The 26,805-nt window shown below is 43.2% G+C and overlaps 2 protein-coding genes across 2 annotated transcripts in view; both read right to left on the bottom strand.

Annotated features, from left to right (window-relative positions):
• Window positions 1-7,213, bottom strand: part of LOC311144689 (NADH dehydrogenase [ubiquinone] iron-sulfur protein 4, mitochondrial-like) — a 48,484-nt gene extending 41,271 nt beyond the window's left edge. Inside the window, exons 1-2 of the mRNA XM_084180772.1 lie at window positions 7,101-7,213; window positions 2,880-2,958 (exon numbers count right to left, since the gene is read on the bottom strand). Of these exons, the coding sequence (XP_084036898.1) occupies window positions 2,880-2,958; window positions 7,101-7,183 (162 nt within the window). The 5' untranslated portion in view covers window positions 7,184-7,213. The remainder of the gene's footprint in view (window positions 1-2,879; window positions 2,959-7,100) is intronic.
• A 10,123-nt stretch (window positions 7,214-17,336) lies between these two features.
• On the bottom strand, window positions 17,337-26,555 carry LOC311144714 (follistatin-A-like; the record flags this gene model as incomplete). Its single annotated transcript, XM_084180810.1, has 6 exons — window positions 17,337-17,428; window positions 19,282-19,512; window positions 23,482-23,706; window positions 24,232-24,450; window positions 24,905-25,096; window positions 26,471-26,555. 6 exons carry the CDS (start codon window positions 26,553-26,555, stop codon window positions 17,337-17,339), a joined length of 1,044 nt encoding a protein of 347 aa, XP_084036936.1.
• Between the last annotated feature and the right edge of the window lie 250 nt (window positions 26,556-26,805).

Below are 26,805 nucleotides of genomic sequence, written 5' to 3'. Positions count from 1 at the left end.
TATACACCAAGTCACTCGGCTCCATCATATCCTCACATGTTCTCTCCTATCAATGCTTTGAGGATGACACTCAACTACTTTTCTCCTTTACCCCCTTCTGACACCCAGGTGGTGACACGCATCTCTGCGTGCCTGGCAGATATCTCAGCTTGGATGTCGACCCACCAACTCAAACTCAACAAGACGGAACTGCTCTTCCTCCCGGGGAAGGTCTGCCCGCTCAAAGACCTCTCCATCACGGTTGACAACTCCAGTGTCGCCCTCCCAGAGTGCAAAGAACCTTGGCGTGACCCTGGACAACACCTTGTCGTTCTCGGCAAACATCAAAACAGTGACTCGCTCCTGCAGGGTCATGCTCTACAACATCCGTAGAGAACCACCCTACCTCACACAGGAAGCAGCGCAGGTCCTAATCCAGGCACTTATCTCTCGTCTGGACTACTGCAACTCGCTGTTGGCTGGGCTCCCCGCCTGTGCCATCAAACCCCTCTAACTTATCCAGAACGCTGCAGCCCGCCTGGTTTTCAACCTTCCCAAGTTCTCTCATGTCACCCTGCTCCTCCCACACTCCACTGGCTTCCAGTCGAAGCTCACATCCACTACAAGACCATGGTACTTACCTACAGAGCAGCAAGAGGAACTGCCCCTCCCTACCTTCAGGCTATGCTCAAACCCTACACCCCAACCCGAGCACTCCGTTCTGCCACCTCTGGTCTCTTGACCCTCCCACCCCTACAGGAGGGCAGCTCCCGCTCAGCCCAGTCAAAGCTAATCTCTGTCCTGGGACCTCAATGGTGGAACCAGCATCCCCCTGAAGCTAGGACAGCAGAGTCCCTGCCCATCTTCCCGAAAGCACCTGAAACCCTACCTCTTCCAATAGTATCTTAAATAATCCCCCTCTTCACCTCGACCCACCACATATATCAAAAAATAAAAATATATGTAAAAACTTTCCTGAACCAACACTTGACCCCTCCACTCCCCACCTTTCTAGCTCTGACTTTGCTGATAACTACTTTGAGAAAAAGTGTACTTACTATGCCTGTGATATGTGGTTGTCCCCACCTAGCTATCTTAAGATGAATTAACTAACTGTGATTCACTCTGGATAAGAGTGTCTGCTAACTGACTCAAATGGAGAAAAAAAATCATGTCTGATGGGCCAGTCCCAGTTTATCCTCCTGTCCGTCTGAGGGGCCAGTCCCAGTTTATCCTCCTGTCCGTCTGAGGGGCCTCTCTCTCTCTCTGGCCAGTCTGGCTGAGCATTAAAAGGGTACATCTGCAGTTGCTACATCCATGTTTTGACTTATAAATGAATTATATCTGCCCATTGATTCTTAAAGAATACAACTTATAAACAAATGCATGATGAGCTTAGCTCAACTGTCGTACCACGTCAGAACCCAAAACAGAAGCTTGTTTTATATAGTCTCAGAGCATGGTTGGAACTATAATGTTGATATCATATCATATATGATGTCCTTTCAGCCATAGCTCTGTGTATGAATTTGAGGTTACATTTCTCAGCTTTTTATTGAAACAGTGTTGGGGAAAAAACGATTTATTATTTCAACTGCAGACTGCCCCTTTAAGCTTCTCTCTCTGCTGAAGCGCCGTCAACTGCATGAGAATGAATGCGAGTGGCAGGAGGTTCCCCCCCTCCCACCAAATTCATTATTTGGGGGCCCTTTTCTCCTCTTCTGTCTCCTGCTGTGAGGACTGAGGAGCGAGAGAGAGACAGAGGCTGCTTCTAAATGGTATCCCAATTCCTTATATAGTGCACTACTTTTGACCCATAGGGAATAGGGTGCCATTTGGACGTAGCCCAGCCAAAGGCTCGTCTGTCTGTGCCAGGGTGGCTCTGGTCTGGGAAGGACCACAACATCAATCCACTTACATCCACCATCTCCCCATTACTTCACCTGCAGTGTTAAATGAAATGTTCTTGTAACACAGCTAGCCACTATGTTCAAAGCAGGTCTAAGACTGCTTATCAAATGTTTATGTTACGTTATACATAATAATATAATAATAATATGCCATTTAGCAGACGCTTTTATCCAAAGCGACTTACAGTCATGCGTACATACATTTTTTTGTGTATGGGGTGGTCCCGTGGATCGAACCCCACTACCTTGGCGTTACAAGCACCGTGCTCTACCAGCTGAGCAACAGAGGACGTGGAAACCAGCCACTAGGGGAAACAGTGAGTGCTGTTACCGTCAAGTTATAATAATAATAATAATAATAATAATAATAATAATAATAATAATAATAAGCCATTTAGCAGACGCTTTTATCCAAAGCGACTTACAGTCATGCGTACATACATTTTTTTTGTGTATGGGTGGTCCCGTGGATCGAACCCCACTACCTTGGCGTTACAAGCGCCGTGCTCTACCAGCTGAGCTACAGAGGTTTTGCTGGACGGGGAAACATCAGGGTTCACAGATGAGAAGGACGACTGTGAAGACCCTTGGATTTCTCTAAACATGAAATTAGCCTTTGACTTGAGAGCTCTGTATGATCTAATGTGTGTGGGGGGGGGGGGGGGGGGGGGGGGCAACCTTCAGAAAAAGGAGACTGTCAAACAGGCTGTGACATTTCTAATCTGTTTGATGAGATTTTTCATTCATAATAAAACTGAGGCTCTCTTTATCATTCTTCCACAATTATATTTTACAAACAACTGATCTGTTCCATTCATACAGCCGGAACTAGGCTAACACACAACTGATGCCATGAGACGCGGACGGCGTGAGACACACAGAGTTACGGAAACCGTGAGAGCAGAGTTGGGACGCCGTCACGCGAGTAGTAGAGTCACGTGACCAGACGCACACATTTCCTGCTCCTGCTCCGTGTGGCCTACTACTCACCAGCTTCTCGTCCACGGTGATGAGTTGCGTCTCTTGTCCCGCTTTCTCTGCCAGCCGCCATCCCGTCAGGCTCACCGACCTGCAACAGGCAAAACGGAGGAAGTTAGAACAGACGGGTCATGGCAAAGAATCAGACACCAGGCACAACGTTACGTAAACAAGTTAGGAACTTCCAGACAATGAACTGTCTTGGAGGACTCAGCAGAGAAGAAGAAGAAAGGAGGGAGGAAGTGAAAGGAGCCGGGACAGACAGGGGGATTCTTTTCCTTCCCCATTAGTTCTGTCTGGTGAGTTTCTGGCAGGCTCCTGCTTGCCTGTTAACCAGACGGACCTGCTGGGTTCAAACGATATTTGACATCTTTTAAACACTTTGAGCATTTGCCCCAGCCTGCCTGGAATGCCAAATGGGCGGGGTTTGGGCTGTTCAAATTATTCAATTGGTTCCTTTGCACCAAACAAGCCCAGCAAAAAGTATTTGAACGATATCAAATACTCTTTGAACCCAGGTCTGCTGATGAGTTGACGACAGACCACACTTTATGTTGGCTCACCGTCCAACTGTCCCCGGCTCACCGCCACCGAGTGCCTGAAGAAGGACTGGGGTGGCTCTGTGTGGAGTAGTGAACGTGCTGGCTTGTCATGAAACAGCCAGGAAGCCTAGCCGGCCAACAAAGTCCTGGTCAAACCATGGCGACTGAGTCAGTGGGGCAAGGACTGAGGAGAGAACAACAACATGGGCTACTGGCTATTAGCTTGTCACGAAACAGCAATGTGCCCAGTGCCCAGCCAGGGACTGGAGCAAGCCAGGGAGGGAGATTGCCCGTCTGTGTTCATCATTTTCATCATTTTACATTTTGCAGACGCTCTTATCCAGAGCGACTTACAGTTAGTGAGTGCATACATTATATTTTTCATACTGGCCCCCCGTGGGAAACGAACCCACAACCCTGGTGTTGAAAACACCATGCTCTTCAAACTGAGCTACATCCCTGCCGGCCATTCCCTCCCCTACCCTGGACGACGCTGGGCCAATTGTGCGCCGCCCCACGGGTCTCCCGGTCACGGCCGGCTACGACAGAGCCTGGATTCGAACCAGGATCTCTAGTGGCACAGCTAGCACTGCGATGCAGTGCCTTAGACCACTGCGCCACTCGGGAGACTAGTCCATGGAAGGTGTTAGTCCATGGAAGGCCAGCCAGCTGATAGCCTGGTTAAATAAGACTACTGAACGCTGCCCTCAGAGGAAACAGGGTCATATTCATTAGTGCCTAGCAAAAACTTTAACGGAAAAATAAAACTATTGTTTCTTATTGGACAAATTCAGGTAGGTCCCTTGGCATTTCAGCCTGTTTGCTTCCTAGTGAATACGACCCAGCTGAAGCGGCAGGGAACGCTCCCAAAGTCTGGGGACAACGTACAGGCTGTAGGCTACAGATGATCAATCAGCCACGGTTGCTCACACTATGGGTTCTTCTGACTGAATATACAATTTTAAAATGCATGATTGTTTTTCAGGAATGTTTCCATGGCAAGGCGTGAACCACCCTTTTCTTATGTAGAGTGAAACTGGAAACATTGAGTACATTTACATGCACAATAATAATAATTAGACAATCTGTTTATGACAGTAGGCAGATGGAGATCACAGAGGTTATTTTTAATGAGTGCATTTGGCACCTCCCAAGAGTAAAGTTGAGTCAGGTGGTCGGACCTGCTGGTTGACGACCTACACAACCTGGGACTCAACACCACATCAGCCTGGGACAAATATCACGGCGCTAGCGGAGATGAGTGAGTCTTAACACAATTAAGTTAGCTAGCTAAGGTTTTGCTGAGTTGTTATTAAGTTAAAGGCCATGTTTCACTTTTTTTTTTTTTTTTTACATACAATAATGAGTAGTCCATATGTGTGCAAATCTGATCTGTCACTTAATTTTTTTTTTTTTATCCAACATTGTAAATTGGATATATAATCGCTTATATACAGGGTGGCGGCAGGTAGCTTAGTGGTTAAGAGAGTTGTGCCAGTAACCGAAAGGTCGCTGGTTCTAATCCCCGAGCCGACAAGGTGAAAAATCTGTCGATGTGCCCTTGAGCAAGGCACTTAACTTAGCTCATGTAAGTCGCTCTGGATAAGAGCGTCTGCTAAATGACGTAAAATGTAAATGTAAAATATACAATTCTGGGCTGCACGCGCACAATAAAAATATGAATAGAATGTTGTCCAGGCTTGACATAGAATAAAGTGAATACTTTTGGAACACTGAGCCATCGACTGCCTGGCTGCACCAGATGGCAGTGTGCCAGTTGGTTTCTTTTGACAATGAAGCACCGGACTACAGACTTATCGTTTTGAACCTAGAAGACGACATATAGATGGGAGTAGGTAAGGAGGAGTCTCAATGTCTAGTTGGTCAGGAGCCGAGTGAGTGTCTTTGATAACTGCCTAGTTGGTTAGCTAGCTAGCTAGCTAGCTAAGTGTAAAATGCAGCCAGCTAGCTACCTGCGTTTAGCTAGCTAGCTAGATAGATAATGAACTAACTGCAATTATCATAAACCATTATTACCTAGCTAGCTACATTAGCTAAATATCTGGCAGATGTAAAGTAAGCAGGATCGTGAGATGTCAGAAACAACGCATGTTGGCTAGCTAGCTTAAGTTAGCTAGGTCACGCTAGCGATGAATGCCTACAGATGTAACTCGGAGGTGAAGCCTACTTTTTGAATTAAGCAATAGTTGAGGGTTGTCATTTAGCTAGCTAGCTACCTAGGCTAATCCCCCTATTTGAAGCAGTTTGGCTGCAAAATTAGCCCCCGCCTCACAGGCTGCATCTGGCTAAACTAGCTACAGTCAAATAAGGAGCATGTTGTCGTTGATGTCATGATGAAATAAGTCTTGGTAGCAATTGTTAGTGAAATGATACGTGCTGCCTTAATATACAATACCAAGTTTGGACACCTACTCATTCAAGGGTTTTTCTTTATTTTAACTATTTTCTACATTGTAGAATTATAATGAAGACATCAAAACTATGAAATAACACATACGGAATCATGTAGAAACCAAAAAAGTGTTAAATCAGAATATATTTTATATTTGAGATTATTCAAAGTAGCCACCCTTTGCCTTGATGACAGCTTTGCACACTCTTGGTATTCTCTCAACCAGCTTCATGGAGGTAGTCACCTGGAATGCATTTCAATTAACACAGTGGCTGGTATACAAAACAGTTAGTTTTAGGCCCTGGAACCTCCCACAATGCAGGTGATGATTGCAGGATGAAGTTGGTAAAGAGCAACTGCAGAAACTTGCAGTCGACTGCAGTCAAGACCTTTGATCACATTATTTTTGTAAAGTTCATGCAGTCCTCATATTGGCGCAAGTCGGACAATTTCTATCCCCATAATGCAACACTTTGAAAGTTGGTCACTGACTTGACAAAAGTGATGCATTCAAACTCGCCCAATTAAAAGTGAAATTCTTCATAGTTGTTCATTTTCTCCAAATCTAAAGGCACAAACTAGATTGGAGCCAATGTCTTAAGTAGTTCAACATGTTATTACTCAGACCTCGTGAAAGTGACAAACTGACACGTTTTCATTTTCGTCAAAAACTACTTTTGTTGCTTTCAGGACAACTGGGAAGTCAGAAAAATAAGAGGTCAAATCATGACTTCTGTGATCTTCAGGTCGGAAAGAAGGAGCTCTAGAAAGAGGCCGGAGTCCCGACTTGGGATTCCGAGTTGGCTGACCGTTCAAAGCGAGTTTTCCCAGTCGGAGCTGGTTTTTGTATTCCCCCCTAGTTGGCTTTAACCCACTGAAGTGATCAGGGATTTCTATTGTTGAAGCAATTTCTGCCCATCTTCATACTGTGCTGTCTTCGCTGCTAGCTAGCTAGCTAACAAATAATAAGGACACACGTAGCTAGCTAACGTTGACACTAGCAATTAGCTCCTAACTAGCTATAACATACTTAAACTGCCTTTCACAAAACCATACATCCATACTCATTATCACTATAAATATCTCAAGAACACATAATGAAACGTAACTTTTGTGTTGTTGTTTGTGCTAAGCTAAATAGCTAGCTAACTAAAGTAAACCAATGACACAAGCGTAAGCACGCTAACACTGGCCTGTTACGGCGGATAGGAAGTTAGAACCTCGTTCTGCCACAGAAATATGGCTACAGAAATGTAGTAAAATAAAAATCCTCATTACCTGACGGGATTCAGGAATACTTTAGTGGCTGTATTTAGCAGGGAAACACGTCCCAAACCTAGAAGTGACATTGAAGACGCCATGATTCTGTCAACAGCTAATCTGTACGGAGTCCGAGAAGGTACAAAAACAAAAAGCGCTACTACAGGGCTTCTTCTTCTTCTTCTTTAAGTTTTATTGGCGAATCGCAACCAAATGACAGGTGCGTACACCGCCACCTACTGTACTGGAGTGTGTGGCCGGTCTATCTATACCACTACATTCTCTAAACTAACCCTGAATTTCCAATAAAATAAAATAATTCCCTTCAAACCTCACTACTCCCATCATCACCCCCACCCAAAATACCACCCACTCCCCAATTCCATCCAACCCCTCTGACCCTGTAAAACAACCTCTCCCTTTCTACGTCATACATTTCACAAAATAATAATACGTGTTCCTCTACCATACATCCATTACACATTTCCAGTACCATGTTTCCCTATCAATTTTCAAAGAGGAATTCAATCCCGTATGCCCTGATCTCATCCTACACAGCATAACCTCCTCCCTTCTGTTCCCATTATATGACACTATATCCAGTACGGATTTCCTTGTACTATAAAATGTCTGCCCTTACTACTTTCATCTCATTGTCTCTGCCAGCAATCTAACCTATTTTTCAGAACCAATGTTTTTAATTTCCCATCTACCCAACTGCACCTGTATATCTACAATATTATTTTTCTCTGCTCTTTTTGCTATTATATATAGTATATCATGTCCATTCACTCCTGTATGAGCCGGAATCCAACAGAACTGAATTTCAATATCATTTTTTTTGTAACCCCCAACAACCGCATCATTATTTCTAACCATAAATCCTCACGTTCTGACTTCCCAGATCTTAAACTTTTCAAAACTGATGCATAGTCCAAACGTATTACTACTCCTCTTGGTTGCGCCTCCTCTATCCATTGCAATCCAACAATTATCGCAACCATTTCTGTTGAATATACAGATAAATCATTAGTCAGTCTCTTGCATAGATTGACATGGAACTCAGGAATAAATACACCTGGTCCTGTCTTCCCATTCATGGTTTCCTTTGAACCATCTGTATACACCGCAAGGAACGAATAAAACTGATTACTAATATATTGATCCACTATTGTTCCTACATGATCTTCTTCACAACACTGTTTCTATTCTTCTATCAGGCTAAGACCAACATGTGGTCTTGTATAAAACCACGGTGGCACATTTCCTATTGCCACAGATGGCCCTTTAACAATATCTCTGAGTCCATATTCATCAAACCCTTTTTTTCCAATCTCTGGGCCAAAAACCCCTCCTTTGATTCCGTTCATATTCCCAACAGTCTTCCAATACTGTCAGTGTAGGATGATCTACCGTACTACCCGTCAGTCGTGCCCAGAATGCCAGGGCTAGCTTAACTCTTACATTTTAGTCATTTTAGCAGACACTCTTATCCCGAGCGACTTACAGTCAGTGAGTGCATACACATTTGTATTTCTTTTTTCATACTGGCCCCCCGTGGGAATCGAACCCACAACCCTGGCGTTGCAAACGCCATGCTCTACCAACTGAGCTACAGGGGACTATAGGGACTACAGGAAATTATTCTAAGGGTTAGTGACATTTCCCCAGTATCTACTCGTAAAGCCTCAACCGGTGTAGTTTTAAATGCACCATCGCACATCCTGAGTGCCCTCGCTTGCATCCTATTGAGGCGCAACAGCGATGAAAAAGCTGCAGAACCATATACACCCATAATCTATAGACGATCTCATCAAAGTACGATAAATATTCAGTAAAGACCTGAAGGCCTCTCTCCCCCCCCCCCCAGTCGTGACCAACTATTGTCCTCATAAGATGCAATACTTTTTTACATTTAGTCTCCAGCTTTTCATCAAACCAAAGCCACAAATACTTAAATTCTGTTAGCCTTTCCATTCATTCTCCATATAATTAAACACTGACATCTTCCTTAATCTTTTTGTTAGCGAACAACAAGATTTACTGTAGATACAGATACGTTGAAACCCCATCATAAGGACCATACCTCTACTGTTAAAACAGCACTTTGTCTGTTCCATAAGGAATATTACTTCCCCTTTTCCAAACGGCAACATCATCTGCATGTAACGCCACCCCTAGTACCCTGACCGATATCGCCAAAGATATCATCAATCATCAACGTGAATAAGATAGGACTAATGGCACTACCCTGTGGAGTTCCGTTTTCCACATCATATTCTCTTGATAACTCCGATCCCCACCCTTACCTGGAAGGTTCGGTCAAACAAGAAATCCATAATCCAGATATACATTCTCCCACTATTACCCATTCCATTCCATTTAAGAAGTAGACCTTCCCGCCACATTGTATCATATGCTTTTTCAATTTCAAAATATACTATTGACATCACTTCCTTCATTGCCAAAGCTTTGGTCAGTTTCTAACTTTAACTAATGCATCAAGGGTAGTCCTTCCATTTCTGAATCCACTATGGTATGGATTTAATAATCCCCTATGTTCCAGATAATACATCAATCAACTTTTCCATTAGTTTTTTTTTTTTTGATGTAAGCGCAATATGTCTATAAGTAGCAGGACTGGATGGATCTTTACCAGGCTTCACAAATGGCAAAACAACAGCACGATTCCATCCTGATGGTAGCACTCCTGTCCTACATATTTAATGCTAAATAAACTTAAAATCTTTCCCAAGACTTCCGTAGGCAGATGTTTAAACATAATGTAGCATAAATCGATCCTCACCTGAAGCAATGCAACCACACCCCTCCAATGCCCTCGTTATTTCAAACATAATGAATTCGGCATCCAGTGATTCTCCAGTATTCACACTTCTTACGGTATACATCTTCATGCATTCTTAGTTGTTCTTCCTTACGTATTTTACATTCATCACTTAGATTGTCAACTTCATGCACTGCTACAAAAGCTCTTCCTAGAGTGTCTGCTTTTTCTTTGTTTGAAACAGCCATAACATCCTCCTCAGCTAACACAGGTATCAGGTATCTATCTATACTGTCAGCCATAACGTCTTCCTCAGCTAACACAGGTATCAGGTATCTGTACTGTCTTTCCTTTCCGCATCATCCTCTTTAACATCCCCCCGGTTATTTCCCTTCTTACAGAAGAACAGAGTTCCCACCATGCACCTTTCTTTGCGTTCTTAACGACTTTCCTAACCAACGCTCAGTTTTTCTGAAAGACTATCATGCTATCAGATGTCAAATTATTCTTAAACGTTTTAAAAGCATTATCATGATCGTTGATGGCCTTATTACATACGTCAGGTCCACCAAGGAACTATATTTTGTCTACCCTCAAAAGTTACTACCATAACTGTATAACCTTCTACTCCAACTTCTTTGTCTAGAGTTGTCCTTTACAGGTTTACTCTCTACACTCCTCATTGTTTCTCCAGCAGTATTCATCCCTCCATCACCCTCATCCAGCAGTATTCATCGCTCCATCACCCTCATTGTGATTTCTCTTAGTCCTGTTCCTCCCATTTACAACATGTGTAAATAGCTGATCATCACTGGTCTTATCATCAATATCAATTGCCCTAATGCTACCATCTGAACTGTCCGCCATGCCGACCCCAATCACAGTACAGTTGTGCCAAATCCACCAACAAACAAACAAACAAACAAACAAACAAACAAACAAAGATACAGCTTGTTCCCACTTTTCAACCACCACCGACCGACCGACTACTCCTGGGCTTTGTAGCAGTAGCCGTCTTCTTCTTCTTTAGGATTTGTTTGGCGGATCGCATCCAACTTTTAGCTGCATATACCGCCACCTACTGTACTGGTGTGTGAGGCCATTCACTGCCTACCTACATTAAATTCTTGATACGGTAATACAATACTGGGAAAAGGGAAAAGGAAAATTGCCCTGCCAACTATTAGCCCTGTCAAATAAAAACACCACCCCATTCCACTATTTAACCCTATCTAATCCTACCCCAGACCAACGGTTTAAGGGGACAGAACACTACCACTCAACACCCCCTGCAACTGTTCTGCAGTAAAGCCCCGCAATCCCAAGTACTTCTCTGCCGCTGCCACCAGAACCTCTATTTTCTTTGACTTCCGATCCATTTCTGCAGAACAATTGACAACCATGGCTATAAATGCTAAAAAAAAAAGCCCACCTTACTGAAGCACATATTCCTTCCCATCACTCTCTTTTGACCTCTGCCTACTCACAGGAATCCTCTCAGTATCCCTCACCCTGTATCCATCTTCCGCCACCATTCTCTTCACTGCTTCTGCATACAACACTTGCTGTACAGTTCTTCTTCTTCGTCTTCTTCTTTTTCTTCTTCTTCTTCTTCTTCTTCTTCTTCTTCTTCTTCTTCTCTTCTTCTTCTTCTTCTTCTTCTTCTTCTTCTTCTTCTTCTTCTTCTTCTTCTTCTTCTTCTTCTTCTTCTTCTTCTTCTTCTTCTTCTTCTTCTTCTTCTTCTTCTTCTTCTTCTTCTTCTTCTTCTTCTTCTTCTTCTTCTTCTTCTTCTTCTTCTTCTTCCACTTAAAATGTGTATTGGAACTGGACGGGGGTAAAACATTTACAAAAGAAAAGTAAACTCAACACAGGGAACGGAAAATTAGCATGTATCCACACACACTTCAAAAATAATTAACAAAAATAATCCTTCAAAAACTCAAATACTCAGCTCAGGCTCCGGGGCCTGGGAACTCTGGGAACACTGGGAACTCTGAGAACTGTTATTTTAAAAGCATGGGAACCGGTTAATAACGTTATTTTACGTTCCAGGCATTTTTTTCTAGTCCTACAAAAAATTGCTACCCGGACGATCTGCATTGACCCTTTTGCACTAACTCTTTTGACTCATAACATATGCTGCTGCTACTGTTAATTATCTATCCTGTTGCCTAATCACTTTACCCATACCTACAGTTGAAGTCGGAAGTTTACATACACCTTAGCCAAATACATTTAAACTCAGTTTTTCACAATTCCTGACATTTAATCCTAGTAGAGATTCGCTGTATTAGGTCAGTTAGGATCACCACTTTGTTTTAAGAATGTGTAATGTCAGAATAATAGTAGAGAGAATGATTTATTTCAGCTTGTATTTCTTTCATCACATTCCCAGTGGGTCAGAAGTTTACATACACTCAATTAGTATTTGGTAGCATTGCCTTTAAATTGTTTAACTTGAGTCAAACGTTTCGGGTAGCCTTCCACAAGCTTCCCACAATAATTTGGGTGAATTTTGGCCCATTCCTCCTGACAGAGCTGGTGTAACTGAGTCAGGTTTGTAGGCCTCCTTGCTCGCACACGCTTTTTCAGTTCTGCCCACACATTTTCTATAGGATTGAGGTCAGGGTTTTGTGATGGCCACTCCAATACCTTGACTTTGTTGTCCTTAAGCCATTTTGCCACAACTTTGGAAATATGCTTGGGGTCATGGTCCATTTGGAAGACCCATTTGCGACCAAGCTTTAACTTCCTGACGTATGTCTTGAGATGTTGCTTCAATATGTCCACATCATTTTCCTTCCTCATGATGCCAATCTATTTTGTGAAGTGCACCAGTCCCTCCTGCAGCAAAGCACCCCCACAGCATGATGCTGCCACCCCCGTGCTTCACGGTTGGGATGGTGTTCTTCGGCTTGCAAGCTGCCCCCTTTTTCCTCCAAACATAACGATGGTCATTATGACCCTCTTTGTGGCACTTGACCATATGACTGGGCAGTAGTCCAGGTGTGACAAAACTAGGGCCTGTGGGTCATGCTCAGGCTATCCTATCCTATCAACAAACCAATAAATCAATCTTGTCATCTGCCTACTTTTAAACTATAACCAGTCACCACCATTACTACTGCAGTCACTACCACTACTATAACTTGTTTCAAAACCATACATACTTTTAAAACAAGCTAGCAAGCACACCATATTTTCTTCAGGAAATGTACTTTTCAGTGATCACTGTTAGCCTAAATAGTTTATTCATTAGATGGAACCACAGCTAGCTATCAGTAGGTCTACATACAAACCTATTCTACGTAGTTCTTCAACTACCACAAAAATAATTTTTAAGAGCTGTCATCACTAGATGCACCATCGTATTTCTCTCCCCAAATACTAGCCTAAAACTTTCTAATAATTACATCATTATTCAACTGAACTCAAACTTAATTTACACTGAACGTTTTACTAAAGTAAATCGTGAATTTATTTATCTGAAACCCACAGCATGAATGATGGAGAGTTTCTTTGCTTTCCTAAGAGTGTTGTCCACGTGACCCTGCCTTTTATACCTTTATATCTCTGTCCTGTCTTTATTCTTTCAGTTTTCACACACAACAACTGGCGGCAGGTAGCTTAGTGGTTAAGAGCGTTGTTGCTGGTTCTAATCCCCGAGCCGACTAGGTGTAAAAATATTTCGATGTGCCCTTGAGCAAGGCACTTAACCCTAATTGCTCCTGTAAGTCGCTCTGGATAAGAGCGTCTGCTAAATGACTAAAATGTTTAGATATTTCTGTGATCTAACTGCCCACAATCCAAAGTAATAAGGTTTATATAGTACTCTATCAAAGTAATCAGACCATTTATTTTACTAAATTTTACTTTGACTATATGCAACTGCTTTGCTTTAAATTGTAAAGTAACATTTTTTAAACTTCTTTCATAACCACAAAACTACTTGTGAAGAGTTAAAGCAAGCCTCACTTGTAAAGTGACCATCTAGTTCTTATTATTGTCGCGTTGTTCAGAGGTGAACCTGCAAGTCAGCATTTCATTGTACTGTGTAATACTAATAATAATATGCCATTTAGCAGACGCTTTTATCCAAAGCGACTTACAGTCATGCGTGCATACATTTTTACGTACACCATGTGTATCCTGTGCATATGACAAATAAACTTGACTTGACTCCTTAACAAAGAGGGAGTCTCAGAGTAGGAGTGCTGATCTGGGATCAGGTCCCTTCCCGATGGACTATAATTGTATTCATTAACTAAAAGGCCAAACTGATCTGAGATCGGCACTTATTAATCGTTGTAAATGTAATGCAAGAAGAAAAAGAAGAAGGAGAAAAGCCACCTCCCAGGACCTCAGGGTTTCCACCCACATATTTCTCTCAACAAAGAATTGCAACCTCTTACAGACACACACCATGGTTCTGCTGGCTAGGACCGACACCATGGTTCTGCTGGCTAGGACCAACCCCATGGTTCTGCTGGCTAGGACCAACCCCATGGTTCTGCTGGCTAGGACCAACCCCATGGTTCTGCTGGCTAGGACCAACCCCATGGTTCTGCTGGCTAGGACCAACCCCATGGTTCTGCTGGCTAGGACCGACCCCATGGTTCTGCTGGCTAGGACCGACCCCATGGTTCTGCTGGCTAGGACCAACCCCATGGTTCTGCTGGCTCGGACCAACCCCATGGTTCTGCTGGCTAGGACCAACCCCATGGTTCTGCTGGCTAGGACCAACCCCATGGTTCTGCTGGCTAGGCCCAACCCCATGGTTCTGCTGGCTAGGACCAACCCCATGGTTCTGCTGGCTAGGACCTACCCCATGGTTCTGCTGGCTAGGACCAACCCCATGGTTCTGCTGGCTAGGACCAACCCCATGGTTCTGCTGGCTAGGACCAACCCCAAGATTCTGCTGGCTAGGACCAACCCCATGGTTCTGCTGGCTAGGACCAACCTCTTACAGACACACCTCCTAATATAATATATAAACAAAAAAGCACACCACAAAGTAAGTGTGATCTGGGCCCCATGTATCAGAGTAGGTAGGAGTGCTTATCTAGGATCCATCCATACAATCGTATGAATTATGATCTAAAATGATAAATTGATCCTAGATCAGCACTCCTAAGCTACTGCCTTTCAATAGCATTACCAATAAACAACGGACAATACTCTGTAATCATCTGCTGTTAATCAATACTTCTATGGGACACATTTCATAGGGCTTGTAGTTCATGTAATTTCTTAAATGGCCCAAGTTATGGATCAGTGCATGACATGGTGTTGAATTCTTTGTTGAAATACTTTAGGGTGTTTCGGTGTCAGTGATTGTAAAATATCTAATACGTTGTATATCAAAGACAGTGTTGATTTGAGTCTCCTCAGGGAGGTCAGAAAACGACAAACATGTAAGGAAAAAAAAAAAAAAAGTTTATTGTTTTACTCTTCATATCTGTACAAAATATCCGACTTTGTATGTACATATGACATTTACATAACAGAAATACTGAACTATATACTTATAACAGAATTTTGTATTTCTCTTGCGATTTTTGAAAATGAAAATGCATTCTGAAAAGAACAACAGCGTGGCGAGAAAAGCAAAGTGTGATGAGGGTTTTGATACAGTGTCCATGTGCTGCTGTCTAGCCCCCTAGTCAGGTGAGCTCTGCAAGAGCAATATGGAGCAAAACACTGGCAGCACACACACACACACACATTTTCATGCCACATTTTGACAAAATCAAGTGTTGTCCCAAAAAAACCCCATCTCTGTTCTGAACGTTGTACAAAATAAAACACTGCTGCTGAGTTTACGTTTGTCTGGGTTAGACAGACATCTCCACCGGGGGAAACACATTGTAGAGGAGTAAACTAATGCTGCGTTCATAACCAAGTGGGGAAGGTGGAAATTACCAGTTGTGAAGTCTTAAATACCAGTTGGATGCATTTACATGCTTTGACTCATCGAGAAAAAAACGATTGGCTAATGACAAACAAGCTGCGTCAACCGTAAACTAAAAGTACTGCTATCATGCTTCTAAATAAAATTAAAGTGTTCAAAAAACAGGAATAGATTGCTATTTATATGTTTTGTTGTTGTATTTAACGGATGAAAAAATGCTGTTACTGAAGTCATTTCCTTAGTAGGTGACGTCAGAGGTCAGAATGTGGCAGAAGTAGGAGCTCAGGATGATAGACGAGTTTCCTCACTAGTAATTACCAGTTGGAGGGGCGTTCAAGTGGATTTTTTTCCCCCAGTCGTATGTGGTAAATACCACCTTCCCACTTGGTTATGAACACAGCGTTAGAGGAGTTGGCACCTATTCAGACTGTTACTGTAGCTTGGTTGCCAGGCTGTTTCTGCTCTCTTGCCAACTCCTAATGGAATTGTCATGACAACTAATAACGGAGTAGGCAAAAGCGCATACAGATCTTTTGACCTGGCTGCTATCAGCATGCTACACCGTGTAAAGCACCTTTACCTTTACAGAACCCTTGAGAGAATCCCTTTGCAGGGTGGTTGTGGTCAATTCCATTTTAAATTCCAGTCAATTCAGGAAATTACACTGAAATTCCAATTCTCTAAAAAATGATTTTCAATTAGGAACATTTGGAATTGGAATTTGGTTTACTTTCTGAATTGACTGGAAGTCAATTTGGAATTGACCCCAAACCCCTGTCCCTTTGGCGAGTTATAATGACGTGTTAACAAAAAGCAGAAACATTTCTGTACATAAATGATTGACAGATAAGATAGATCCCCCCAATAAATAAACACACTGTAGGCTAAACATGCATTAATGTGTGAACGATAAACATCTGTGTTAATAAAAAGATATCTGACAGTGAGAACATAAGCAGGTTAGTACAGCTCAGGGGAAGCATGAAACCAATTACAGCTTGCAGAAAGGAGACGGATACTTTACTCAATAAATAACACTGCTTCTCTTTGGAGAAATATATTTCTTCATAATAAAAAATAATAATACAAAATAGAAACAAGTGGTAACACAATAACATGGCACATAGTCATCCTGAACATTGGAAATGTATAAATTATAAAAACACATAAAAACAGTATAAATAAAACTTCTAGCAGAACTGAACTATATGTATAAATACGCATACACATATGTACTGTACAGTATGGACAACATGATCCCTGGCCCTAGGACTGGTCCAGGCAGGCAGCTAGACAGACAGACAGCCTATCCAACCAATAACGAGAGCATGTGGATATGATAGACAGCCTATCCAACCAATAAGGAGAGCATGTGGATATGATAGACAGCCTATCCAACCAATAAGGAGAGCATGTGGATATGATAGACAGCCTATCCATCCAATAAGGAGGTCAGGTGGATATGATAGACAGCCTATCCATCCAATAAGGAGGACAGGTGGATATGATAGACAGCCTATCCAACCAATAAGGAGGACAGGTGGATATGATAGACAGCCTATCCATCCAATAAGGAGGTCAGGTGGATGTGAACCATGTAGTCCTGATCTTCCTGCTCCTCCTCCTCTTCCTCAGGGTCTTCTGTTATAGCTAGATGGGAGAATATATGATAGCCGTTGTATGAATAAGGAGCACAGCAGCAACGCAGCAGAACAATAGTCAGTGAATGTTCTCAAAAGCCCCAGAAAAGCCTGCTGGTGTTGCTATGTTTCAGGGGAGAGAGGGGACTTGGCAGTCTACGATGCACTGAGTTATCCATGCCATACTTATGGGGGGGGGGGGATATGAGGTGTTCAATGGCTTTCTAGTTTTTTTTTTTTTTTAAGTCTCCTTTTGTCTCAGACACGGTACAGTTGCTGCCATTGGGTGGAGTGTTTCTCTGGGTCACAGCAGTTTGACATGTGACCCCTATCAAGCGGGAACACGAGCCAGGCCAACCGCACAGCTTTGATTTTGTAAATGTAAAAAAATAAAATAAAAGCACACAGGCAACAACAAACAGACAGTCCCTCATCAAATCCAAAAGGGATTCGTTTGTTTTTATATATATATATATATATATATATTCTGATAGACAACATTTGCTACAATCAGCACACACAGCAGTCAGTACAGATAGACGGATAGAACACGTACATTTTCTACAAAAAAGCAGAAAGAGACGGAGGAGAGATAAGGGAGCGCTGTTCTGCTACTTCTGCTTCTAGTGTAAACGCTTCTCTCGTGAGGTGATCGTGGCTAACGGTCCCTTCAGAGGAGTTGTGATCCACCTCAATAAGGCACATTGACGTTAAATGTAGTCAGTCGAACAATAATATAATCATGTAGTGTAGGTGGAAGATATCCAGATTTATTCATCAGGATGAAAATGAAATGATTTCATCAGACATTCTTTGACATATGGCGACTTGGAATGTAACTTCTATCATCTCCTTGAGGCTATTTTTTGTGACAGTTTGAAGGCAGGAAGCCCCAGTTTAGTGAGCACTTTACTTAAGGAGGAATGGCTCAAAATACTGGTAGAAACAGGTAGTCTATGTGTTACGGTGTACCTTAAATCTTCTTAGCTAAATTGGCATCAATTTACCATTTTTAAATTTTAGTCATTTAGCAGAAGCTCTTATCCAGAGAGCGACTTACAGTTAGTGAGTGCATACAATTTCATACTGCCCCCCCCCCCCCCGTGGGAAACTAACCCACAACCCTGGCGTTGCAAGCGCCGTGCTCTACCAACTGAGCCGCAATCACCTTATGCACTTATATGAATGTATGCAACGGTTTTCATTCTGATTCATATTACATGTTAGCAGAGCGGTGTATACCGTTACAGACATAGCGCATTATTATTTGATTGATTACAGCCAAAAAGCAAAAACATAATGCATGATTAACATGAAATTAGCAATGTGACCATGGAATGTAGAAGCTGTAAAGATATTACCATTATGTGTCTGTCTAGATAAAAAATAAATAAAAAACTATGACAATAAAAAAATAAACTGCAAGGTTACAACAGATCACTATGAGATTACGACCACAAGCTAGATGTTAAACACCACGACTTTTCTAACTGCAAAAGTTAGTCTCTTGTTAGTTTTATGAAGTTAGCATCTCGACGACTGCCAAAAAAATGGTTCTCTTTTGAACTGTCCTTACCTGTTGATATATATATATATATTTTTTTACTTTTTCGTTTGTTTTTTTCAGATTATTATTATTTTTTGTTTGTTAGAGAAGCCAGCAACACAGACAAAATCATGCAAGTTCTCCCATTCTCAAGTCCTTTCAGATGCGTAAGCTGAGCTGAGCTGTGCCGGGTGGGTGGGCGGGGGGGGGGGGGGCAGATTGGGAGTTTGCAGGGGCGGGGGGCTCAAAATGAGACGAGGGAGGGATTGTTGTTGGGAAAGAACATGGAATTGTCTTTTGCTGTGGTGATTACTTACAGTTGCAAGATCCTGAATGCTTAACCTCCAGGAGCGTTCCCAGAGAGCAGGCGGTCTGCTTCATCGCACACTCTGAGGGGTAGTTGGTGTTGTCACTGGCACACACCGCCTCGTCCGTCCGGCTCTCCGGACACGCCTCCTCACAGAGGGAGCAGCGGCCTCGGCTCATCCTACTGTCCCACAGACACTTCTTCCCCGCGCTGCACTGGATGTCCTCGCACGACTTGGCCTCTGGAGCCAGAGGGAGGAGAGGAGAAGAAACAGAGAACATATCAGACTGACGCATCGCTGGTGCTGCTTGGCGTATAACCATGTAACCCTAGTGGGTCGTAGTGAGTCATGTCCTATATTAGGTCATGTGTGGCCAAGTATCATTGTAGAAGGGAGGAAAGACTTTCCCTGGCAAATACCCCGGCTGTGTTGTGGGTGATGTTGCCAACTTCAGGAAACAATAAGATGTCCGTCATGTTCTAAACAGTAATAATTACAAAGTAGTCCCAGCCTTTCATACTGAACTGGACCTCCACAGCTTCAATGGCTCTGCTCTGAGAACCTCCATTTATGTGGAATGTTGGCAGAGTCGACTAAAAACAACTGTTGGCAAAGAGAAGCAGCCTACGGGGTCTAGCCCTTAGAAACAGAATGAATAGAATGAAATAGAATGTATATAATGAAACAGAATGTATAGAATGAAATAGAATGTATAGAATGAAATAGAACGTATAGAATGAAATAGAATGTATAGAATGAAATAGAATGTATAGAATGAAATAGAATGAATAGAATGAAATAGAATGTATAGAATGAAATAGAATGAATAGAATGAAATATAATGAATAGAATGAAATAGAATGTATAGAATGAAATAGAATGTATAGAATGAAATAGAACGTATAGAATGAAATAGAATGTATAGAATGAAATAGAATGTATAGAATGAAATAGAACGTATAGAATGAAATAGAATGTATAGAATGAAATAGAATGTATAGAATGAAATAGAATGTATAGAATGAAATAGAACGTATAGAATGAATACCCATGAGTTTACCAGTCAGATTGCCAGGGTTAGAGACTCTAAGCCCCTTCTATAGATTATATTTATATGGTAAAACCTACATTCAGACTGTATTGTCAGTACTGTACAGCAAGGTTTGGAACTATTTTCCAATAATGTCCTTCGGAACAGAACCACTATTTTTTTCATTCCGTTCCGGTTCGAACAACAACAACAAAACATTAGCTCATTAAATTAGTTCACCATTCAGTACGAATTGAGCAGCTTGCTATAGGGAGCCGGCAAGCTAGTTGTTTACATGCGTGATGGGACGCGAGATGCGACAGACATCGTAAGGGCGGGGAGAGAGCGAGAGAGGATGTAGGAGGAGGCGTGGCTTGAAGCGCTGGACAGAGGTGGCAGGTTCAATAGTGGTTTGTCAAAATTTGTATGTGTCTTTTCTGGCGCCTGGAGTTTTTCCTGATCTCAAGACCTGGTCAGGTAAAACTCTGGGCTATGACAGGGTCCAATATTAACTTGGTGTTGGACATGGTGTGGTTTTTAAATACATTGGGGTCATGCAGAGCCTATAGGTTGGCATGCTTTCTCTCTATGTGTAGCTATTAATAGGCTACATTTGGTTATTATGATGATTATATTAAATAGCTGTTTAATATAATTCAGCTACGTGAATAATTTTAACGTCGTAAAATAGGACCCTGCCCCTTTAAGACAATTGCGTTCCAAAAGAGATATGGACCTGGCTACAGTGAGTTAGCCAAGACTAATGATAAAAAGGTATTTTGTAGCTTTCTTTTAGCAGACTATCAACAATAGACAGCATATTGCTAGTATGTTCACTATTGAAGGTTTACTTTTGTAAATCACTTTCCCTAAAATAAATAAGCTCAGCGAGTAGATTGATGGGCACTTCGTTTTGTTCAGGACAGCTCGAGTGCGCTTTGTGAACGTAGCTATCAACTTCTGTACTGCTCGAGAAGTTGTGATTCGCCGGAGCGTAGTGGCGCTTGAATGAACAGCCAATCATATTGCTCAAATACAAACAGCACAACTTTCTGCGTCTAGTCATCAATGGTTGTCAATGATAGACTGCGAAAGAGCAGGTAAATGTGGGAACTGGAACGCAAAAATGTGCTGAGAAGTTACTGGCCTGTTGGGTGCTGCTGCTTTGAAAGTGGTGTGGCAGCGCTGGGGCAAATGCTGACTTTTCCGATTATCTTATTATGACCTGCATTATCTAAATTAGGCCCACAGAATTATACCTACAGAGGAGAGTATAGGAGGGGGAGGGGCAGGGAGCCTATACCTCGGAGGGGGAGGGGCAGGAAGCCTATACCTCGGAGGGGGAGGGGCAGGAAGCCTATACCTCGGAGGGGGAGGGGCAGGGAGCCTATACCTCGGAGGGGGAGGGGCAGGGAGCCTATACCTCGGAGGGGGAGGGGCAGGAAGCCTATACCTCGGAGGGGGAGGGGCAGGTAGCCTACGCTTTGGAGGGGGAGGAGCAGGTAGCCTATACCTCGGAGGGGGAGGGGGAGGGGCAGGTAGCCTATACCTCGGAGGGGGAGGGGCAGGTAGCCTACGCTTTGGAGGGGGAGGGGCAGGTAGCCTATACCTCGGAGGGGGAGGGGCAGGTAGCCTATACCTCGGAGGGGGAGGGGCAGGTAGCCCATACCTCGGAGGGGGAGGGGCAGGTAGCCTACACACACACTGGTAAAGATGTTCATCTAGCAGACTGACACTGGAAGAAGTTTCTGAGTGACAGAGTGAGGGCTTTGCAGGCGCTTTTTTTTTGGGGGGGGGGGGGGGGGTGGACTGGGAAAAAATGGAACGTAGAATACGTTGTTAACCGGTTCCCATGCTTTTAAAATAACGGTTCTGTTCTGGAACAGTATAGGTAACTTTCGTACCCGGTTCTATTTCTGTTCCTCAACAAAAAAAAAATTTTTTGAGGCGCCGCACAATTGGCCCAGCGTCGTCCGGGTTACGGGACAGTTTGGCCTGCCGGGATTTCCTTGTCCCATCGCGCTCTAGCGACTCCTTGTGGCGGGCCGGGAGCCTGCAAGCTGACTTTGGTTGCCAGCTGGACGGTGTTTACTCTGACACTTTGGTGCGGCTGGCTTCCGGGTTAAGCAAGCAGTGTGTCAAGAAGCAGTGTGGCTAGGCAGGGTCGTGTTTCGGAGGACGCATTGGCTCTCGACCTTCGCCTCTCCCGAGTCCGTAGGGGAATTGCAGCGATGGGACAAGACTGTAACTACCAGTTGGATATCACGAAATTGGGGAGAAAAAGGGGTAAAATAAAATGGCGTTCTGTTCCCTGAACCGGTTCCAACCCCTGGTGTACAGTGTGGATTAGGGAGGCATTGAGTGTCTAAGAGGGACTCCAGTACGTAGGCCCTAGCCCCAACCTCCAGACACTTGTGGATCTCTTAGGCTGCATTTACACAGGCAGACCAATTCTGATATTTAGCCCAATTTATTGGCAAGAGATCTGATCTGTTTTTGGACAGGCCCACTATGCTGTCTTCTATACTGTTGCTTCAAAAGCTTAGGCCTACTGACTGATGCATTTCCCCTGTATACTACTCCTATGGATGCTCCCAGGATACATTACTTACTGATGCATTTCCCCTAGTATACTACTCCTATGGATGTTTCCAGGAGATATTACTTACTGATGCATTTCCCCTAGTATACTACTCCTATGGATGCTCCCAGGATACATTAGTGACTGATACATTTCCCCTGTATACTACTCCTATGGATGCTCCCAGGATACATTACTGACTGATGCATTTCCCCTGTATACTACTCCTATGGATGTTCCCAGGATACATTACTTACTGATGCATTTCCCCTAGTATACTACTCCTATGGATGTTCCCAGGATACATTAATGACTGATACATTTCCCCTGTATACTACTCCTATGGATGCTCCCAGGATACATTACTGACTGATGCATTTCCCCTAGTATACTACTCCTATGGATGTTCCCAGGATACATTACTGACTGATGCATTTCCCCTAGTATACTACTCCTATGGATGTTCCCAGGATACATTAGTGACTGATACATTTCCCCTAGTATACTACTCCTATGGATGTTCCCAGGATACATTACTGACTGATGCATTTCCCCTAGTATACTACTCCTATGGATGTTTCCAGGAGATATTACTTACTGATGCATTTCCCCTGGTATGCTACTCCTATGGATGTTCCCAGGAGACATGTCGCCCTCCTCAGATGGCACGCGCTGGCGTAGATAATCCCGTCGTTGCCACACAGGAACTGCTCCGCTGACGTCTGTTCAGGGCAGATCCGATTACAGGTCACACAGTAGGCATTATTCGTCTGGTCCACGACGCACGTGGAGCTTCCCGGGCACAAGACGTCACGGCAGGTCTCTGTCAAAACGAAAGGGAGTGGTTAATATCTGTAGAGGAAGAAGCCAATCACATGTATACTCAGATGGCCGTTCATTAAACGCCTGTGAATCGACCAATACTCACTGTGATCAATTAAAATGCAATCAGACTGAAACCCATTGGCTGCCTTTAGACAGGCAGCCCAATTCTGATCTTAGTTTCACTAATTGGTCTTTTGACCAATCAGATCTGAAGACAGGGCGGCAGATAGCTTAGTGGTTAAGAGCGTTGTGCCAGTAACCGAAAGGTCGCTGGTTCTAATCCCCGAGCCGACTTGGTGAAAAATCTGTCGATGTGCCCTTGAGCAAAGCACTTAACCCTAATTGCGCCTGTAAGTCCCTCTGCATAAGAGGGTCTGCTAAATAACTAAAAGATCTGATGTGATTGGTCAAAAGACCAATTATATTGGAAAAATATATAAAAAGAATTGGTCTGCCATTGATGATTGGATATGAATAAGGAGCTTATGTTCTTTTTTATGCATCGGCCTGCCGGTTTACTTACTCTTGCATTTGCCCTGGTACTGCACTTCCAGGTCCAGATGGACTTTACATTTGGACTTGAGCAACGCGCACTCGTCTTTGTATGTCTTTCCATCCGACCCGCAGACAGGTCCTTTCCAAGTCACGTTGGAGCAGTCTGGCGCGCAGACGCAGCGCGGCTTGCTTCTCCTGTTCATCTTGCACCTCTTTCCGTGTCCACAGTCCACGTTGTCGCACGTTTCTGGAGTGGAAGAGATGTCGAGTTTATTAAATGATGTGAAATACAATTATGGAGAGCAGACAATGTTTAGACGCAACGAGGTCAATGACTTAATGTGTCGTCAAATTAGTCTAATTGAGTTCCCACTTAAATATAAACAAAGTTGCACATAGTCTTATAGTCACAACTGCTGCTACCAGACTCCTATTATGATTGCTAAATACACCAACATTTAAACAATTGCCCCCCAACCGTGTAAACATTGGACTATAGATTGTGCCTTCCTGTATTACACTGATGTTAAAATGTCTATTCTATTCTACTGAGCCATTTACTTTATTTTCGTATTCTTATCTTTTATTATTTCTTATTGTTGTTGCAAATATCGAGAAGGAACCTGCAAGAAAGCATTTGGTTGGACGGTGTATACTGTATACCATGTGTATCTCATTCATACGACTAATAAAAGTTGAACCTTTGCAGGGTATGCAGTTGGGGGCTCCGCCGTTGAAGATCATCCACCGGAACAAGGTGCTGTTGGGTACGTCCTCCTCGGTCCAAGACGTCCCCAGCCTCCCGCTTCTGCAGCACTCCTCCCGGCTCATCCCCGGCATGTAGAGCACCTGACACCTCCCGTTCTTCCCCTGCTGTAACCAGCAGTTACCAGCTGGAAACAAACATAAAACGGCCCAGTCGTATTAAAGTCTGAAGCCAAGGCGCTGAGTGACCTGACCCAGACACAACACGTTCACCCCCCCCCCCCCCCCCCCCTTCCCCCCCTCTCTCTCCCCCTTCTCTCTCCCCCTCCCTCCCTTCCTCCCTCCCTCCCTCCCCCGCGTTATTTGGTCAGGTTTTTCCATCGTAATGACAATCTTTTAACACTTGGTTATCCCGTAACAAATGTTCAATACTGACAGCCGGTATGATAGAATCGTAAACAAAATACTGAGTTCTCCATGTTCAAAGCGCAGACAGTGGAGCAAATCTAGTTATATTGCCTATCCATTCGGTGTCGGGTTATAACAGTCCAGAACAACTGTAGCCTATTCTTGACATATCGCCGCTCGAACTATACGCATGAACTTTTTAAGCATGGTTGTGTGAACTTTTTAAGCATGGTTGTGTGAACTTTTTAAGCATGGTTGTGTAAACTTTGTTCGAAATATATTTGAGCGAGCGCATCCGTGGACGCAGATCACACCGAGACCTGTCATAGCGTCATTTTACGAATAGCAACCAAAACAAGACTTTGCCCAGACACATATGGACACTAACTAATACGAGTACTTTTGAACTTTTTTTTAGGGTGCACTTAAAAGGTTTACATTGTTTACGTTAATTTCAGCGGCAGAAAATGAAGGGACATTTTCTGTCATATTAAGTAACTTATGAGCATCATATTATCGGCAACTGTATTCAATCGTTATCAATGAAACAATGATAAAGATAATTCCGATCTCCATATGGCAAATAGATTGGAAATGGGTTGGTTTCAAAGCACAGAAATTACACATTCTATGGGTCAAATAAAATGCGCTCACAAATTTCAAGCACTTTTCTCTGCCATGCGCCGTCTCCAACTATCTCAGTTTGAGTTTGAGTATATACAGCCACACCACACTGCTGCGTCCCATCATAGTGACCGTATGGGACTAGTGATATGGTATGGCAATCCGTAAAACTAACAAATATTCCAAGTATTACAGACTTGGTGAGCAAGTGGGATAAAATCCATCAAAAAAAAAAAAATCATTCCATGTGCCTCGATCGTGTGGGCTAGAAAACTTGCAATAACATCTCTTTGAAACGACCCTAATTGGCACCTGTTTTGTAGACAGTTAATTCCACACGCTCTCTCTGATAGTGAGCAACTTCAAACCGAAGGGAAAGAATGTAGAACTCTCTTTGAAACGTTTGCAACACTGGAACACCGTTACAATTCACATCAATAAGCAGACAGAATAGGCTACACTTGCAGTCAAAGTTTTTTTTTTTTTTTGGGGGGGGGATTTAAAAGATATAAAATATAATAATAATATACCTTGTACTTTTTGATCTTCCATGAAATGACAGAGCCATATCAATAATAGAACCATCCCCGGGTGGAGCTGGAGTTTCGGTAGCATCCTGAGCACGTTGCTGGAGACAAAGTGAAGAAGTGAGCAAGGTATTTGGAATTGACACTAGCAGCTAGCGGACAGAGTAATCTGTTTAAGGTGGCAGTGAGTGTTGAATGAATGTCAGTCTGAGAATGCAGCCTCTCTTTTTAAATCTATAAGGGGTCTCGGGTCGTCTATCTGTGGTGGGCGGTCTTCTGGTCCGTGGGGGTGGGGAGAGGGATTCCCCCCCCCCACCAAAACTTATTTCAATCCTAAT

The sequence above is a fragment of the Coregonus lavaretus genome, assembly GCF_964263955.1.
Source record: "Coregonus lavaretus genome assembly, chromosome: 17".
In the NCBI taxonomy this organism is placed as follows: Eukaryota; Metazoa; Chordata; class Actinopteri; order Salmoniformes; family Salmonidae; genus Coregonus; species Coregonus lavaretus.
Note: the sequence above shows the minus strand (reverse complement) of the source record. Positions and strands in the feature narration are given on the sequence as shown.